This window comes from Schistocerca americana, chromosome 1 (assembly GCF_021461395.2).
Source record: "Schistocerca americana isolate TAMUIC-IGC-003095 chromosome 1, iqSchAmer2.1, whole genome shotgun sequence".
Taxonomy (NCBI): Eukaryota; Metazoa; Arthropoda; class Insecta; order Orthoptera; family Acrididae; genus Schistocerca; species Schistocerca americana.
This window is the reverse complement of record NC_060119.1, coordinates 702,531,904-702,547,336: the sequence shown is the minus strand read 5'-3', so window position 1 is coordinate 702,547,336 and position 15,433 is coordinate 702,531,904. Positions and strand designations below refer to the sequence as shown.

Here is a 15,433-nt window from a genome sequence, read left to right as displayed (position 1 = left end):
GTGTTCATAACATTTGCCCCATCAACGCAGCATGAACATGAATATTATTGCTACATCCGTAAATTATAATTTCTGAAAGGACAGAACATATATATGGTTAGAAACTGGACAGCCATTGACGTATTATGAACGTTCCGAATTGGTTTCTCTCCAAGTTCTAAACCGCCAGGGAAATGAAGCACTTTTTACTTGGTGCAAAACAGCGACGGAGCTTTTTGTCTATAATAGTATGTAGAACAAGTGTAAGCTCTCGTCTTATCTTCGTACTAAGTTTTTAAATCGAAGTAGTTACTCTAACATTATCATATATTTATTTATTTATTTTCTGCATGAACTTTATAGTACGGCGTCTAGATACTATTCTGATTCCATTACTTACACAACTGTCAAATTACAATAACGAAATAATATACAATTGCCACACTGATTCAAAACCTGCATACGGAATGTCACTTGATAATGCAATAATAACCGAAAAAAATGATAGTTCTGTCTGTTATGTTGTAAAGTCAAGCACCGGCAGGCTAGTCGGGAACGACAAGGACGAGAAGGCTGTGAGAAGAAGTCAGCCAGTCGCACGCTGACCGGACCTCCCTCTAGGACGACGACGCGACAGCAGCGGCCCCTATGTGAAGAGAACATAAGCGCCGCGACCTACTGGTGACGGCCCAGTTTGAATAGCAGCTTCAAGATTAGGCACTTCTACAGCAGCGTCAACTCTAGTCACTTCGCTTGCACTCTCAATGTAGCACAGACTTGGGACTGATTGTACTGAAGAAGATTGATTATTCTGTATGTCGCCCTACGATTGCGGCACATCTGTGTAATTGCGAAAGTGAAGTATTGCAATTTTCTTATTTTAATAAAACTCATTAATACAACTGGTTTGATTGTTTGTCTAGAGTACCGAGTGAGCAAGCTTCCTAGACACTACGCTGTTAGTGTTTTGTGCGACCTATTACTTTTTAAACTAAGAGGTGTACTAACTAAAGGTAGTAAGAGGAAAGAAAGAACAGAAAATAGGAAGAGATGTCAGTTAGTGCAAATTGTAGCAGCCTGGGGTTATAGCCCTGGAATATACGTCGAATCTGCACCCCACGGCTAGTTGTCTACAATCTATTACTGCATATTACATTATGAAATAATAACTGAAAATTCAAATGGCTCTGAGCACTATGGGACTTAACATCTGAGGTCGTCAGTCACCTAGACTTAGAACTACTTAAACCTAACAAAACTAAGGACATCACACACATCCACGCCCGAGGCAAGATTCAACCTGCGACAGTAGCAACAGCGCGGTTCCGGCCTGAAGCGCCTAGAATCGCTCGGCCACAGCTGCGCGGTCATCAGCGCCCGTACAAAGCCCCAATTTTTACACAGTCCACTTTTTTACACAGTCCAGACTAGCCATAGTCACAAATGATGACGATGATGATGATGAAATTATGAGGACAACACAAAGACCCAGTCTCCGGGCAGAGAAAATCCACAACCCAGTCAGGAATCGAACCAGAGTCCCGAGATCGAGAGGCAGCAACGCTACCCACTAGACCACGAGCTGCGGACATCCTCAATTCGAGGGAATGCTACTAACAGACTAGATGCGCTGCTGTGATACGGTCCTGACAACCAAACAGCCCTTCACTGTCACAGAACTGGTGTCTGTAGCTCAATGTATGGAACCGAGTGAATGCGCAAAACGTTCTGCGCTATGATGACTATGTGCGAGAGTGAGGATTTCTGACAGTTGGAAGTAACTTATTTGTACAAGGACACTACAGACTAATGTGTTCATGATTCATTTTATGTAGATTATGGCGCCCTGGAAGTCGGTGGGACTATCAGGAAAATTGACATGTTCAGGCAGCTACACTAGTTTTTACAGGCTACCTTTACACTGTGATGAAAAGGGGAGTACGTTACGTAGTGTAACGTTAAGTATCCATGTTGCGAAACTATCAAAACATGTACGTCCTTCGGATGTCAAAAGTAGTCCACTACTGAAACCAGTGGAACAAAAGTGAGTGCACGCCCATTATGAAGGTTAAGGTCGCTCCAAGGATGACTACACCGACAGCTTACTGCTGTGCTGTTGGTAAAAGTGTGTCGACCACTAGCATCGAGTGGACGGTGAGTTCGCCATCCCACCTGGGATGGCTGACAGGGCGCATCCTGAAGCATCAAGGAATGACCAGTTTGGTGATGGAGGTAAGAGTTAGCGTAAAAGCTGTAGGGGAAGACGTAGGCATAAATACAGTAAGCATGTTCAAATGGATGTTGATTGCAGTAACATTCAGAAATGAAGAGGTTTGTAGAAGATAGAATAGCGTGAAGAGCTGCATCAAACTAGTCTTCGGAACGAAGATAACAACTACGATAATGGTCAGTGGTTTATATGTATAAAGGGAATAATAAAGAGTGTCCAGGCTAGAGCTATACAAAGACAAAAATGGCTCAAATGGCTCAAATGGCTCTCAGCACTATGGGACGTAACATCTCTGGTCATCAGTCCCCTAGAACTTAGAACTACTTAAACCTAACTAGCCTAAGGACATCACACACATCCATGCCCGAGACAGGATTCGTACCTGCGACCGCAGCGGTCGCGCGGTTACAGACTGAAGTGCCTAGAACCACTCGGCCACACCGGCCGGCTATACAAAGACATTTGCTTATATTTCAGCGCCTGTTACAGTTTATAACTTTATTTGTCCAACATTGTACACAACATCTGACACTTTTTTCTGCAGGTTGGTGCAGTTCAATGTGGGCAACGTCTGTAGCTCGACAGATATCGAAACGGAACTCCACTTCTAGCCCCATGTTCATAAGCACGACAGGTGTTATCGCCATTACTGCGGCGTAGACCCGTTGTCTCACATCGATCTACCAGATATCGAACCCTTGTTCTGCAAATAATCTCCTTCATAAAATCCCATCCACCGAAATCCAGTTGAGTGAGATCGTGAGACCGAGGGGGCCAGGCAATCGGATCCCCCTTCTCATGTAACACTCAGGAATCGTCTCTTAGAGAAATGAGGTAAAATATTTACGGTATAGAGAGAGAGAGAGGGGGGGGGGGCACCATACTGCTGGGAAATGACGTGAAGAGGCACTTGTGGAAATGCATAGTTCGCCAGGATGCTGGCATGGGCCGTGCGACTCAGCGCTGTTCATGAAATGATGAGGGTCACACCTTGGAGAGTGTATCTATCGATTACGTATTTACGCAACAACATAAAACTTCGATTTCTTTCGATATAAGGGTTTTTGTGCATATCTCTGGACCGGACACACCCTACAGATAGCAAATAATTAACTATGAATAAGTTTTTCGTTTATATAAATTGCAATGTAGTACTGGCACAATCGACTTAGGTGAAGAAGGCTGCCGTGCAGGAGAGCCGCGCAGTCTGGGGCGCCTTGTCACGGCCCGCGCGGTTCCCCCCGTCGGAGGTTCGAGTCCTCCCTCGGGTATGTGTGTGTGTGTGTGTGTGTTGTCTTTGGCGTAAGTTCGTTTAAGTTAGATTAAGCAGCCCGTAAGCTTAGGGACCGATGACCTCAGCTGTTTGGTCCCGTAAGACCTTAACACGAATTTCCGAACCTGAAGAAGGCTGAGTGCCGCGAAGATATATACGGCGGCGGCGGGATCCACAACATATTCAAGTAAGTGGATAAACAAAACGAGTCTGGTGACGTCGAAAAATGTTCAGATGGTGTGTACGCAAAGAAAGAAACAAAAAATAAAAAATCAGTCAGGTTAAAACACTAGAGCTCTAGTGTTTTAACCAATGTGCGTTCCCTCCAGGTTCCAATCTGAGCATCTGTGAACGCACATCTTCCAGCTAGAACCTACTGAAACGAATGCTACATGGCGTCCCTATCAGTAGAGCCAAATTTGGTGTTGGATCAGAAAGAAAAACTCGAAATGTTTTAATTTCTACACCTGCATCTGTATTGCATTGTTGGCTCCTTTAATTATCTGCTACGTGAATAAGTCTGAAAAAGAAATAGTGGGTAGATTAAATGGAGATCGTATTAAATGCTGACCTTTCGCTATTGTTCATAATGTGCAATGTTAATATGTAAAAGGACGAAATATAAAGAACAAAAATCAACACAGTTCGATACTTTAAGCCCTAACTTTGGTCGTTAGAAAGATGGAGAGGAGAGTAGAAAGAAAAAAGACGGTCACTCACCTTGAAGCCCTTGTACCACTCTTTGATGGTGGCCTCGTCGTAACGCGTGTGCGACTTGAGGAAGTCCATGTCCTCCTTGGACAGCTTGTCCTTGCTCCCGAAGCAGCCCATGCTGGCGGCTTGGCGGCCCGCCGACCCCGACCTGCAACAGCACGCCGCGCAGTGGTGGTGGGTCAGCCGGCAACTGGGGAATAGGAGTAGGGACCAGGGAGGGGCAGCGGCGGCCCGGCCGCCAACACTTCCCCAGAGTTGGGCCGCAACTCCGTCCACACAGCGGCCCCCAGAGGCGCAACAATTCTGTTCGCATTACAGCAGCAAACATCCCAGTCAGTGCGGCGGCGACGGCGCACCGCCGTGTTCTACGGCCGGAACCGAGAGATACACGTGGCGCTGATCCTCACACCGTGACAAGGGAAACTTTTACTAGTTATTCAACAAATGTAAGCAGACCAGATTCTTCTGACTGGGGAAAAAGGTCACTGATTTTTGGTGTCCAAACTGATGATAATTTACACAGTAAAAAAACTATTTTTGAACTCCTGAAACAATTCAGTTTTGGCGCTCTTCCTCACAACACACTTCAAGACACACAAAATGCGCCTAAAAAGTTCAATGAACAGTATCATAAAACGAAAAAACCAAAACACAAAACGAACTAGTGTTTGCCAATCCGAGAACGGATAGTTTCTCGATTTCAAAGTCTAATCGAGAATTCACGTCGATCGCTCGAACGGCTTATGTAAGGACATAATAGTCAGTTTCACGTTGCGGATCGACTGTGGCCAGCAGCACTTGAGACCAGAACAACAGTTGTTGCGTGTTCTCGTAAAATCTCTGAAGCTAGAACTATTGTTATGTTCACCGTTGGCTGTCAGAAATTTTACACAGTTAAACTTCATTACATCTAGTATATTACTGGCAAGTTTTGGGCTATGCCCATTCTCAAACGTCTGCTATATCAAACATCAACCAGCTAGAGCAGTCAACTGTTTTACCTATTTATCTTGTATTAGCTTGTAAATATTTGATACTGCAGACACGCGAAAGTGACCACAGGTCAAAACTAGCCAATAATGTACACTCAAGCGCCCAAGAATCTGGTATAGGCATACTTATTCAACAACAGAGATATGTAAACAGGCATAATACGGCTCTGGGGTCGGCAACGTCTCTATAACACAACAAATGTCTGGCGCAGTTGTTAGACCGATTACTGCTGCTGCAATGGCAGGTTATCAAGATTTAAGTAAGTTTGAACGTGGTATTATAGCGCTGCACGAGCGATGGGACACAGCATCTCCGAGGTAGCAATGAAGTGCGGATTTCCTCGTACGATCATTTCACAAGTGTACCGTGAATGTCAGGAAAACGGTAAAACATCAAATCTCCGCCAACGCTGCGACCGGAAAAAGATCCTGCAAGAACGGGACCGACGACGACTGAAGAGAAATGCGACCGGAAAAAGATCCTACAAGAACGGGACCAAAGACGACTAAAGAGAATTGTTCAACGTGACAGAAGTGCAACCCCTGCGCAAATTGCTGCAGATTTCAATGCTGGGCCATCAACAAGTGACAACATGCGCGCCATTCAACGGAAACATCGTCGATATGGCCTTTCGGAGCCGAAGGCCCACTCGTGTACCCTTCATTACTGCCTCACCTGCTCCTGTCAACACCGACATTGGACTGTTGATGACTGGAAACATGTTGCCTGATCGGCAAGTGTCGTTTCAAATTGTATCGAGAGGATGGACGTGTACGCATATGGAGACACCCTCATGAATTCACAGGCCCTGCACGTCAGCAGGTGACTGTTCAAGCTGGTGGAGGCTCTGTAATTGTGTGGGGCATGCGCAGTTGGTATGGGACCCCTGATATGTCTAGAAACGACTCTGACAGGTGACACGTACGTGAGCATCCTGTTTGATCATCTGCATCCATTCAAGTTTATTGTGCATTCCGACGAACAGCAGGGGAACGCGACACCCCACACGTCCAGAATTGCTACACAGTGACTCCAGGAATACACTGCTGAGTTTAAATACTTTCGCTGGCCACCAAACATCCCAGACATGAACATTATTGAGCACATCTGGCATACCTTGCAACGTGCTGTTCAGAAGAAATCTCCATCCTGTCGGACTCTTACGGATTTATGGACATCCCTGCAGGATTCATGGTGTCAGTTCCCTCCAGCTCTATTTCACACATTAGTCCAATCCATGCCACGTCGTGTTGCGTCACTTCTGCCTGCTCGAGGGGGCACGATATTAGGCATGTGTACCAATGTCTTTGGCTCTTCAGTGTATTACATGGTATAATAAGATTCACCTGTGTAAAAATTTCTGATAGTCTACGGCTGACATAACAATGGTTTTAACATTCAGAAATTACGTTGAGGCTGTGGATCCACACATGAGGAAATTAATGGTTCTCTTGACAATTCCCTGTATTCGGATGTGTATCCGCTTCCGTTTCTTTCCTTTCTTTACAGCTGTCCCTTACTATCGGAATTTTTCGCTTGTTTGTCGTTGAAAAGAGAAAGAACGCTGCACAAAAAAAGATGCATGTAAGAAAACAAATTTTCTATCGTGCACACTTCGTATTATTTGCCTTAACATAACCTACACAATTCGCTAAGAACTGTTCCAGAAATTTTGAATAGTTATTATGAAAACGAATGGAGGAGAATATAATGTAAAAACAACTTCTGATGAAAATATTGTAGCTGTTCATCAATTTAATTCTGAAGTTAGGTTATCAAAAAGCCAAAAAGACCTGTTAAAACAGAACAAAATGTGGTTATTTTCGCTATCTAGCGGCTAGACACGGTTCCGAAAAGCGAGACATTTACGACTAACGTCTGCTGCATGGCTGAAGTCTATGATACACCCCATCAGCAAGGTCGTACTGCTCAAAGCTCCCGGATCTCTAACGTGTATTCAAATTCTTTTGGTCCACCAAAAATAGATTTCTTGATTCTTTGAGGTTCTCGATTTTGCGCATTACTAAACAAAACATCTTTATTCGTCCTGTCAGTAATATCCACTGGCCAAAACACACTTAGCAACGTTTATAAATCTGGTCTTAACTGTCAGCGAAGACTTATTTTGCCACCTAGTGAACCACTGAAGATATCAAATACCGCTGAATGTGAGGTCTGGTCCGACCTACGCCTTGGTTTGACGCAAATGTTCAGTCTTTTTCTTTTCGTCCCGAAAGCGATTTAACAGGTGAACTGCTCACGGTGTTCCGTCACCTACATTTGGACACACATCTAACGGATCTTCCTCGACGTTTCTTGCAGTTAGTAATAAAATTCGATATTTATGCCTTGACCCATAGTAATACGAGAAATCATTTTCAAACTCGTACGTTCGACTGGCTTCAATGAACAAGCTGCCTTAGCTTAATCGTTTCCACATGCTAAACATCCATTTCGGCATCAGTTGACATTTAAGTGTCAGCTTGTTTACCACACTTTTTAGACGCAAATTATCACACCAAAGAAAGGTAGCAACACGCCCAGGTTTGTGGCGCGCACAACTGTAATATACTATGGAGAAGGTAGCATCATGATAACGAACGACAACGACATACTACAACAGAGAGCAACATCAAAATAGGGAGAGAGAGTGAATTTTTACACCATAGCAGACTCTACCTCCTGAGAAAACAAACCCTTGGGAGAAAAAATAAGGCAGAAAACACCGTGAATACGAAACAGGTGAGGTAATGATAAATACACAAGTATTTTAGACATACAGGAAAATGATGCTAACATGGAAAATATTTTCTTGTCTAGCTGGTTCTTTGACCACTCGGTGTTTCGATTTTACGTTAATTTTGTTTTTCCACACTCTCGTAAACGACCGAGCTGCTACTGAAAAACTTCTGAACTGAGACACATCGCCACCATGCACGAAGCGTTTAATGGGCAGCATCTAGTACTGACCAGTCAACCGTAACTGTAGAAACGACACGTAGAGAAAGGACCGTCAAGAGCGTGCACGTTTACGCATCATAAGGCAGGAACACAGGAGATGCCAGGGCAGACCGCGGAGGCTGGAATGCGTTCGCCGTATACGCCTCTGCGCTCCGTACCCTTGACCCATCCGCGTTGAGGCGTGTCGTGACAGCCGCATAAAACAAAACACCACTCGACGTACAGATGACACGCATTGTACTATTTGGCAAATCTCACTTAATCACAACGCTGTCGATGATCGCAGTCCCTTTCCTCATATAATGGACAACCTTCTACCCAAAAATCATACACAGATACCTTGCGTTCGTACGACAGGCAGTACGATTCGTTGTACCACCTGTAAGGCTTGTTTTTTCACTGCATACCCAATTCATTTATGCAGCAGTAAGTCGAACAGATCAATGCAATAAACAAATTATACACGTTCTTGACTAGCAGTATTTCCACACTTTTCACGAATTAAACACACCTGATCTGGAATGTGCAGGGAACGCGTCTGCTCCATCGTCAGGCAGTGGGATATGCATAGTGAGTCAGCTGCTCCTACTTACGGCTTTTATGCAACCCAAAACGCCTTCAAAAACCACACGTGGGATTTTCGTATTCTCTCACTCGCTACACGCCAACTATTAGTCCTACAGAAAAAAATTAACAGCACCTTTTTATAGGAAATTTAATACAGATAAATTTTATGCTTGGATACATTTTCACTGAACACCATGGTTTTCGAGTTATTCACGAAAAATGCGTTTGAGAGTCACTTTCACTCGTTTTTCTTGAGCGGCTCGAAAAATATATGCCAGTAGAAAATTTAGCTAGGTTAAATTTCCTACGAAAAGGTCATTTTTATTTCTTCAGTAGGACTAATAGTTAGCACGTAGCGGGCGAGAGAATCTAAAAATATCGTGTGTTGTTTTCGAAGCTGTTGCAGGTCACATAAAACCCACAGGTAACTGAATCATCCATTATACTGCAAGATTTGCAAGAGTGCTTGGAGGAATAACCGCGAAATAAGCTGCAGTATACAGTTTTGAATGCGTGTGTTGTATGTCCTCCTAAGGATTGCGATCTGTATCGTCATGAGAAGAAGTCTGTTTCCCTCATTGCCACGCACTGCAGACATATCACTGTGATGTTCATTTCATCATAACACAACGGCAGCACGGTGAATTTAGCTTCGATCAGACTGACGGTGAACAGCTTTTTGTGTATGACCGACTTTCACGTCGATCAGCTTGTCCGTATCTGATGTAACAGTACCTTGAATAATTTTCACTCTGCAGCGGAGTGTGCGCTCATACGAAACTACCTGGTAGATGTAAACCGTGTGCGGACCGAGACTTTAATTCGGAACTGTTTCTCGGGGGCAAGTGCTCTACCAACTGAGCTACCGAAGCACTACTCATGGCCCGTCCTCACAGAAAAATCATAACAGTACCGGTTTGAACACTAGATTTGAAAGAGCCTCCTTACAAGTTACACATACCTTACTGTTGTGCACGAATGTTTGTTGTGTCTTTTATGGTCCGGTATCTCAGTAAACTACGAATGATTGAGCAGAAACATGTACAACACAAACGTGATCCGTGAAACAGACGAATATAATTTTCAGCTATGGAGCATAAAACATAACTAGCAAACCAGGTATCCTGAACTTCAGCAAACAGGTGTTGATGATGATGATAATAATAATGTTGCAGTAGCAGCAGCAGTTTTAGCAATAGTAATAGTAGTGTTTAGTGTCAGAGTACCTAAGTTTGGTAGTGTAACACAGACGGTTAGAAACTCAAATCTTACGGCCCAAATATAACTATCAGAGAATTTGTCCAGAAACGCCAGTCATGATCTTATTCGAGTCTTTAAAGGTAGAATGCGCACGACATAACTTATACTAGTAAATACGAGGAGCAGTTTGAAGTTCCTTGAAGTCACTACGTTCGGCTGGTATGTCAAGGAACTATATCTCTTAAAATTTTGTTTTTGTGCGGATGAACAGCTTTCAAATGCTTCATAAAGCATTTTATGCTCCCTGCCGCCGTTGGATAAGCAGCTGAGCAGCAAGTCGTATACTCCTAGCTCACTCATTTGTTACATAGTTTAACTCTTAATTTCTTTGCGTGTTTTTGGTTCTTGCATTGTTTAATTCATAAATTTCGGGCGTATTATAGTATTTGAGAGTGTAGCATCGTGTTTTAGTACCTGAATAGTGTAATTTCGCTTAGTCTCCTTCCGCCGCCGAGCAGTGTCAGCAGTGCGCAAGTAGCAGCATTACTGCATTTACTAGGCAATCTTGTATTTTAATAACCGTTTAAATTTTGTCGATTTGTTTGCGCTCTCTGTAGATTAGTTCAGACGTTCTTAGCAAAACAGTTTTTAGCATGGATAGGAACTGCAACTGCTGTGTTCGGATGCAGGCTGAGTTGGCATCCCTTCGCTCCCAGCTTCAGGCAGTGTTGGCTTCGGTCACACAGCTTGAGGCTGTTGCCAATGGGCATCACTGTGGGGGTCGGGATGGGGGTTTGTCGGGGACGGCCAGCTCGTCCCACGCATCCCCTGATCGGACTACGACTGTGGTTGCCCGGGATACTGCCCGCATTGAGGCTGATCCCTCACCTGTGGTAGAGTGGGAGGTCGTTTCAAGGTGTGGCAGGGGGCGAAAGACATTCCGGAGGGCTGAACGGAAAGCCTCTCCAGTTTGTCTGACGAACCGGTTTCAGGCTCTGTCTCAGGCTGATACTGATCTTCGGCCTGACATGGCTGCTTGTCCTGTTCCAGAGGTTGCCCCTCAGTCTGCAAGATCCGGGCAGTCGCAGAGGGTGGGCTTACTGGTAGTTGGGAGCTCCAACGTCAGGCGCGTAATGGGGCCCCTTAGGGAAATGGCAGCAAGAGAGGGGAAGAAAACCAATGTGCACTCCGTGTGCATACCGGGGGGAGTCATTCCAGATGTGGAAAGGGTCCTTCCGGATGCCATGAAGGGTACAGGGTGCACCCATCTGCAGGTGGTCGCTCATGTCGGCACCAATGATGTGTGTCGCTATGGATCGGAGGAAATCCTCTCTGGCTTCCGGCGGCTATCTGATTTGGTGAAGACTGCCAGTCTCGCTAGCGGGATGAAAGCAGAGCTCACCATCTGCAGCATCGTCGACAGGACTGACTGCGGACCTTTGGTACAGAGCCGAGTGGAGGGTCTGAATCAGAGGCTGAGACGGTTCTGCGACCGTGTGGGCTGCAGATTCCTCGACTTGCGCCATAGGGTGGTGGGGTTTCGGGTTCCGCTGGATAGGTCAGGAGTCCACTACACGCAACAAGCGGCTACACGGGTAGCAGGGGTTGTGTGGCGTGGGCTGGGCGGTTTTTTAGGTTAGATGGCCTTGGGCAAGTACAGAAAGGGCAACAGCCTCAACGGGTGCGGGGCAAAGTCAGGACATGCGGGGACCAAGCAGCAATCCGTATTGTAATTGTCAACTGTCGAAGCTGCGTTGGTAAAGTACCGGAACTTCAAGCGCTGATAGAAAGCACCGAAGCTGAAATCGTTATAGGTACAGAAAGCTGGCTTAAGCCAGAGATAAATTCTGCCGAAATTTTTACAAAGGTACACGCGGTGTTTAGAAAGGATAGATTGCATGCAACCGGTGGTGGAGTGTTCATCGCTGTTAGTAGTAGTTTATCCTGTAGTGAAGTAGAAGTGGATAGTTCCTGTGAATTATTATGGGTGGAGGTTACACTAAACAACCGAACTAGGTTAATAATTGGCTCCTTTTACCGACCTCCCGACTCAGCAGCATTAGTGGCAGAACAACTGAGAGAAAATTTGGAATACATTTCACATAAATTTTCTCAGCATGTTATAGTCTTAGGTGGAGATTTCAATTTACCAGATATAGACTGGGACACTCAGATGTTTAGGACGGGTGGTAGGGACAGAGCATCGAGTGACATTATACTGAGTGCACTCTCCGAAAATTACCTCGAGCAATTAAACAGAGAACCGACTCGTGGAGATAACATCTTGGACCTACTGATAACAAACAGACCCGAACTTTTCGAATCTGTATGTACAGAACAGGGAATCAGTGATCATAAGGCCGTTGCAGCATCCCTGAATATGGAAGTTAATAGGAATATAGAAAAAGGGAGGAAGGTTTATCTGTTTAGCAAGAGTAATAGAAGGCAGATTTCAGACTACCTAACAGATCAAAACGAAAATTTCTGTTCCGACACTGACAATGTTGAGTGTTTATGGAAAAAGTTCAAGGCAATCGTAAAATGCGTTTTAGACAGGTACGTGCCGAGTAAAACTGTGAGGGACGGGAAAAACCCACCGTGGTACAACAACAAAGTTAGGAAGCTACTGCGAAAGCAAAGAGAGCTCCACTCCAAGTTTAAACGCAGCCAAAACCTCTCAGACAAACTGAAGCTAAACGATGTCAAAGTTAGCGTAAGGAGGGCTATGCGTGAAGCGTTCATTGAATTCGAAAGTAAAATTCTATGTACCGACTTGACAGAAAATCCTAGGAAGTTCTGGTCTTACGTTAAATCAGTAAGTGGCTCGAAACAGCATATCCAGACACTACGGGATGATGATGGCATTGAAACAGAGGATGACACGCGTAAAGCTGAAATACTAAACACCTTTTTCCAAAGCTGTTTCACAGAGGAAGACCGCACTGCAGTTCCTTCTCTAAATCCTCGCACAAACGAAAAAATGGCTGACATCGAAATAAGTGTCCAAGGAATAGAAAAGCAACTGGAATCACTCAATAGAGGAAAGTCCACTGGACCTGACGGGATACCAATTCGATTCTACACAGAGTACGCGAAAGAACTTGCCCCCCTTCTAACAGCCGTGTACCGCAAGTCTCTAGAGGAACGGAGGGTTCCAAATGATTGGAAAAGAGCACAGATAGTCCCAGTCTTCAAGAAGGGTCGTCGAGCAGATGCGCAAAACTATAGACCTATATCTCTTACGTCGATCTCTTGTAGAATTTTAGAACATGTTTTTTGCTCGCGTATCATGTCATTTCTGGAAACCCAGAATCTACTATGTAGGAATCAACATGGATTCCGGAAACAGCGATCGTGTGAGACCCAACTCGCCTTATTTGTTCATGAGACCCAGAAAATATTAGATACAGGCTCCCAGGTAGATGCTATTTTTCTTGACTTCCGGAAGGCGTTCGATACAGTTCCGCACTGTCGCCTGATAAACAAAGTAAGAGCCTACGGAATATCAGACCAGCTGTGTGGCTGGATTGAAGAGTTTTTAGCAAACAGAACACAGCATGTTGTTATCAATGGAGAGACGTCTACAGACGTTAAAGTAACCTCTGGCGTGCCACAGGGGAGTGTTATGGGACCATTGCTTTTCACAATATATATAAATGACTTAGTAGATAGTGTCGGAAGTTCCATGCGGCTTTTCGCGGATGATGCTGTAGTATACAGAGAAGTTGCTGCATTAGAAAATTGTAGCGAAATACAGGAAGATCTGCAGCGGATAGGCACTTGGTGCAGGGAGTGGCAACTGACCCTTAACATAGACAAATGTAATGTATTGCGAATACATAGAAAGAAGGATCCTTTATTGTATGATTATATGATAGCGGAACAAACACTGGTAGCAGTTACTTCTGTAAAATATCTGGGAGTATGCGTACGGAACGATTTGAAGTGGAATGATCATATAAAACTAATTGTTGGTAAGGCGGGTACCAGGTTGAGATTCATTGGGAGAGTGCTTAGAAAATGTAGTCCATCAACAAAGGAGGTGGCTTACAAAACACTCGTTCGACCTATACTTGAGTATTGCTCATCAGTGTGGGATCCGTACCAGGTCGGGTTGACGGAGGAGATAGAGAAGATCCAAAGAAGAGCGGCGCGTTTCGTCACTGGGTTATTTGGTAACCGTGATAGCGTTACGGAGATGTTTAATAAACTCAAGTGGCAGACTCTGCAAGAGAGGCGCTCTGCATCGCGGTGTAGCTTGCTCGCCAGGTTTCGAGAGGGTGCGTTTCTGGATGAGTTATCGAATATATTGCTTCCCCCTACTTATACTTCCCGAGGAGATCACGAATGTAAAATTAGAGAGATTAGAGCGCGCACGGAGGCTTTCAGACAGTCGTTCTTCCCGCGAACCATACGCGACTGGAACAGGAAAGGGAGGTAATGACAGTGGCACGTAAAGTGCCCTCCGCCACACACCGTTGGGTGGCTTGCGGAGTATCAATGTAGATGTAGATGTAAAAGAAAACATGGTCCGTAGTAGCCTATAATGTAGACGACCTTTATTTAAATCATGCGATTACCTTACTTCGACGACTTATCATTTTCAGGCACCTTGGTATTTGGATAAAGACGCTGAGGTTGAACGAATGTGTACGCTTCAATAGCATGTGTCTGCAAAAGAAGCTGATACCGAGGTGCTTGAAGTTAGGTAACCGCACGATTTAAATAAAGATTGCTCACATTAGAGCCTATTACGGACCAGGTTTGCTTTCATTAACTGTATTTCTTGAGATGGTCTTATATTTTCCAACATTGCTTCTCAAGAGATTTTGTGTTAGTGTGTTTGTCCATTGCCGGCCGGGGTGGCCGAAGGTTCTAGGCGCTACAGTCTGGAACCGCGCGACCGCTACGGTCGCAGGTTCGAATCCTGCCTCGGGCATCGATGTGTGTGATGTCCTTACGTTAGTTAGGTTTAAGTAGTTCTAAGTTCTAGGGGACTGATGACCTCAGAAGTTGAGTCCCATAGTGCTCAGAGCAATTTGAACCATTTTTTTTCTTTTGTCCATTCCGCTGATGTTTGGGAGATGGGGATACAGACGGAAAACTATATCTACGGGGTACATAGCTCTTGCTTTTCGTGGACTTGACATAATTATGACGATAGTCTATCTGTGACACAACGTCCATACGAGAAAGTGTTGCTGGAGTTACGACTTACAGGCAAGGTAGATATCAAAATACAGTATGGATCCTATTCAGGTCTACTTTTAACGTCTCGAAACTTTGCAGTCACCTCTCAGCGTAAATCTAGAGGACAATGGTCAGTAAATATTGCTTTGAAACACCTGGTAACCCTTCTGCTGGTTTCGTTTAAGTCTGGGCCACACATAAGCACTGACCTTGCCTATTCGACCGCACAGAAACATCAAGTCAGTGTTAAGGTCTCAAATACAGTTCGAATGCCTAATCATTTGCATACGTTTCCAGAGGACGTTCTGAAAAGTGTTGACACACTG

General features: G+C 44.7%; 1 protein-coding gene across 2 annotated transcripts in view; it reads right to left on the bottom strand.

Annotated features, from left to right (window-relative positions):
- The window catches only part of LOC124609585 (neuronal calcium sensor 2), a 454,649-nt gene that overhangs the window by 254,906 nt on the left and 184,310 nt on the right, over positions 1 to 15,433 (bottom strand). For both annotated transcript variants that reach the window (XM_047140083.1, XM_047140086.1), the window contains exon 2: positions 4,203 to 4,344. In XM_047140083.1, the coding sequence (XP_046996039.1) occupies positions 4,203 to 4,344 (142 nt within the window). The remainder of the gene's footprint in view (positions 1 to 4,202; positions 4,345 to 15,433) is intronic.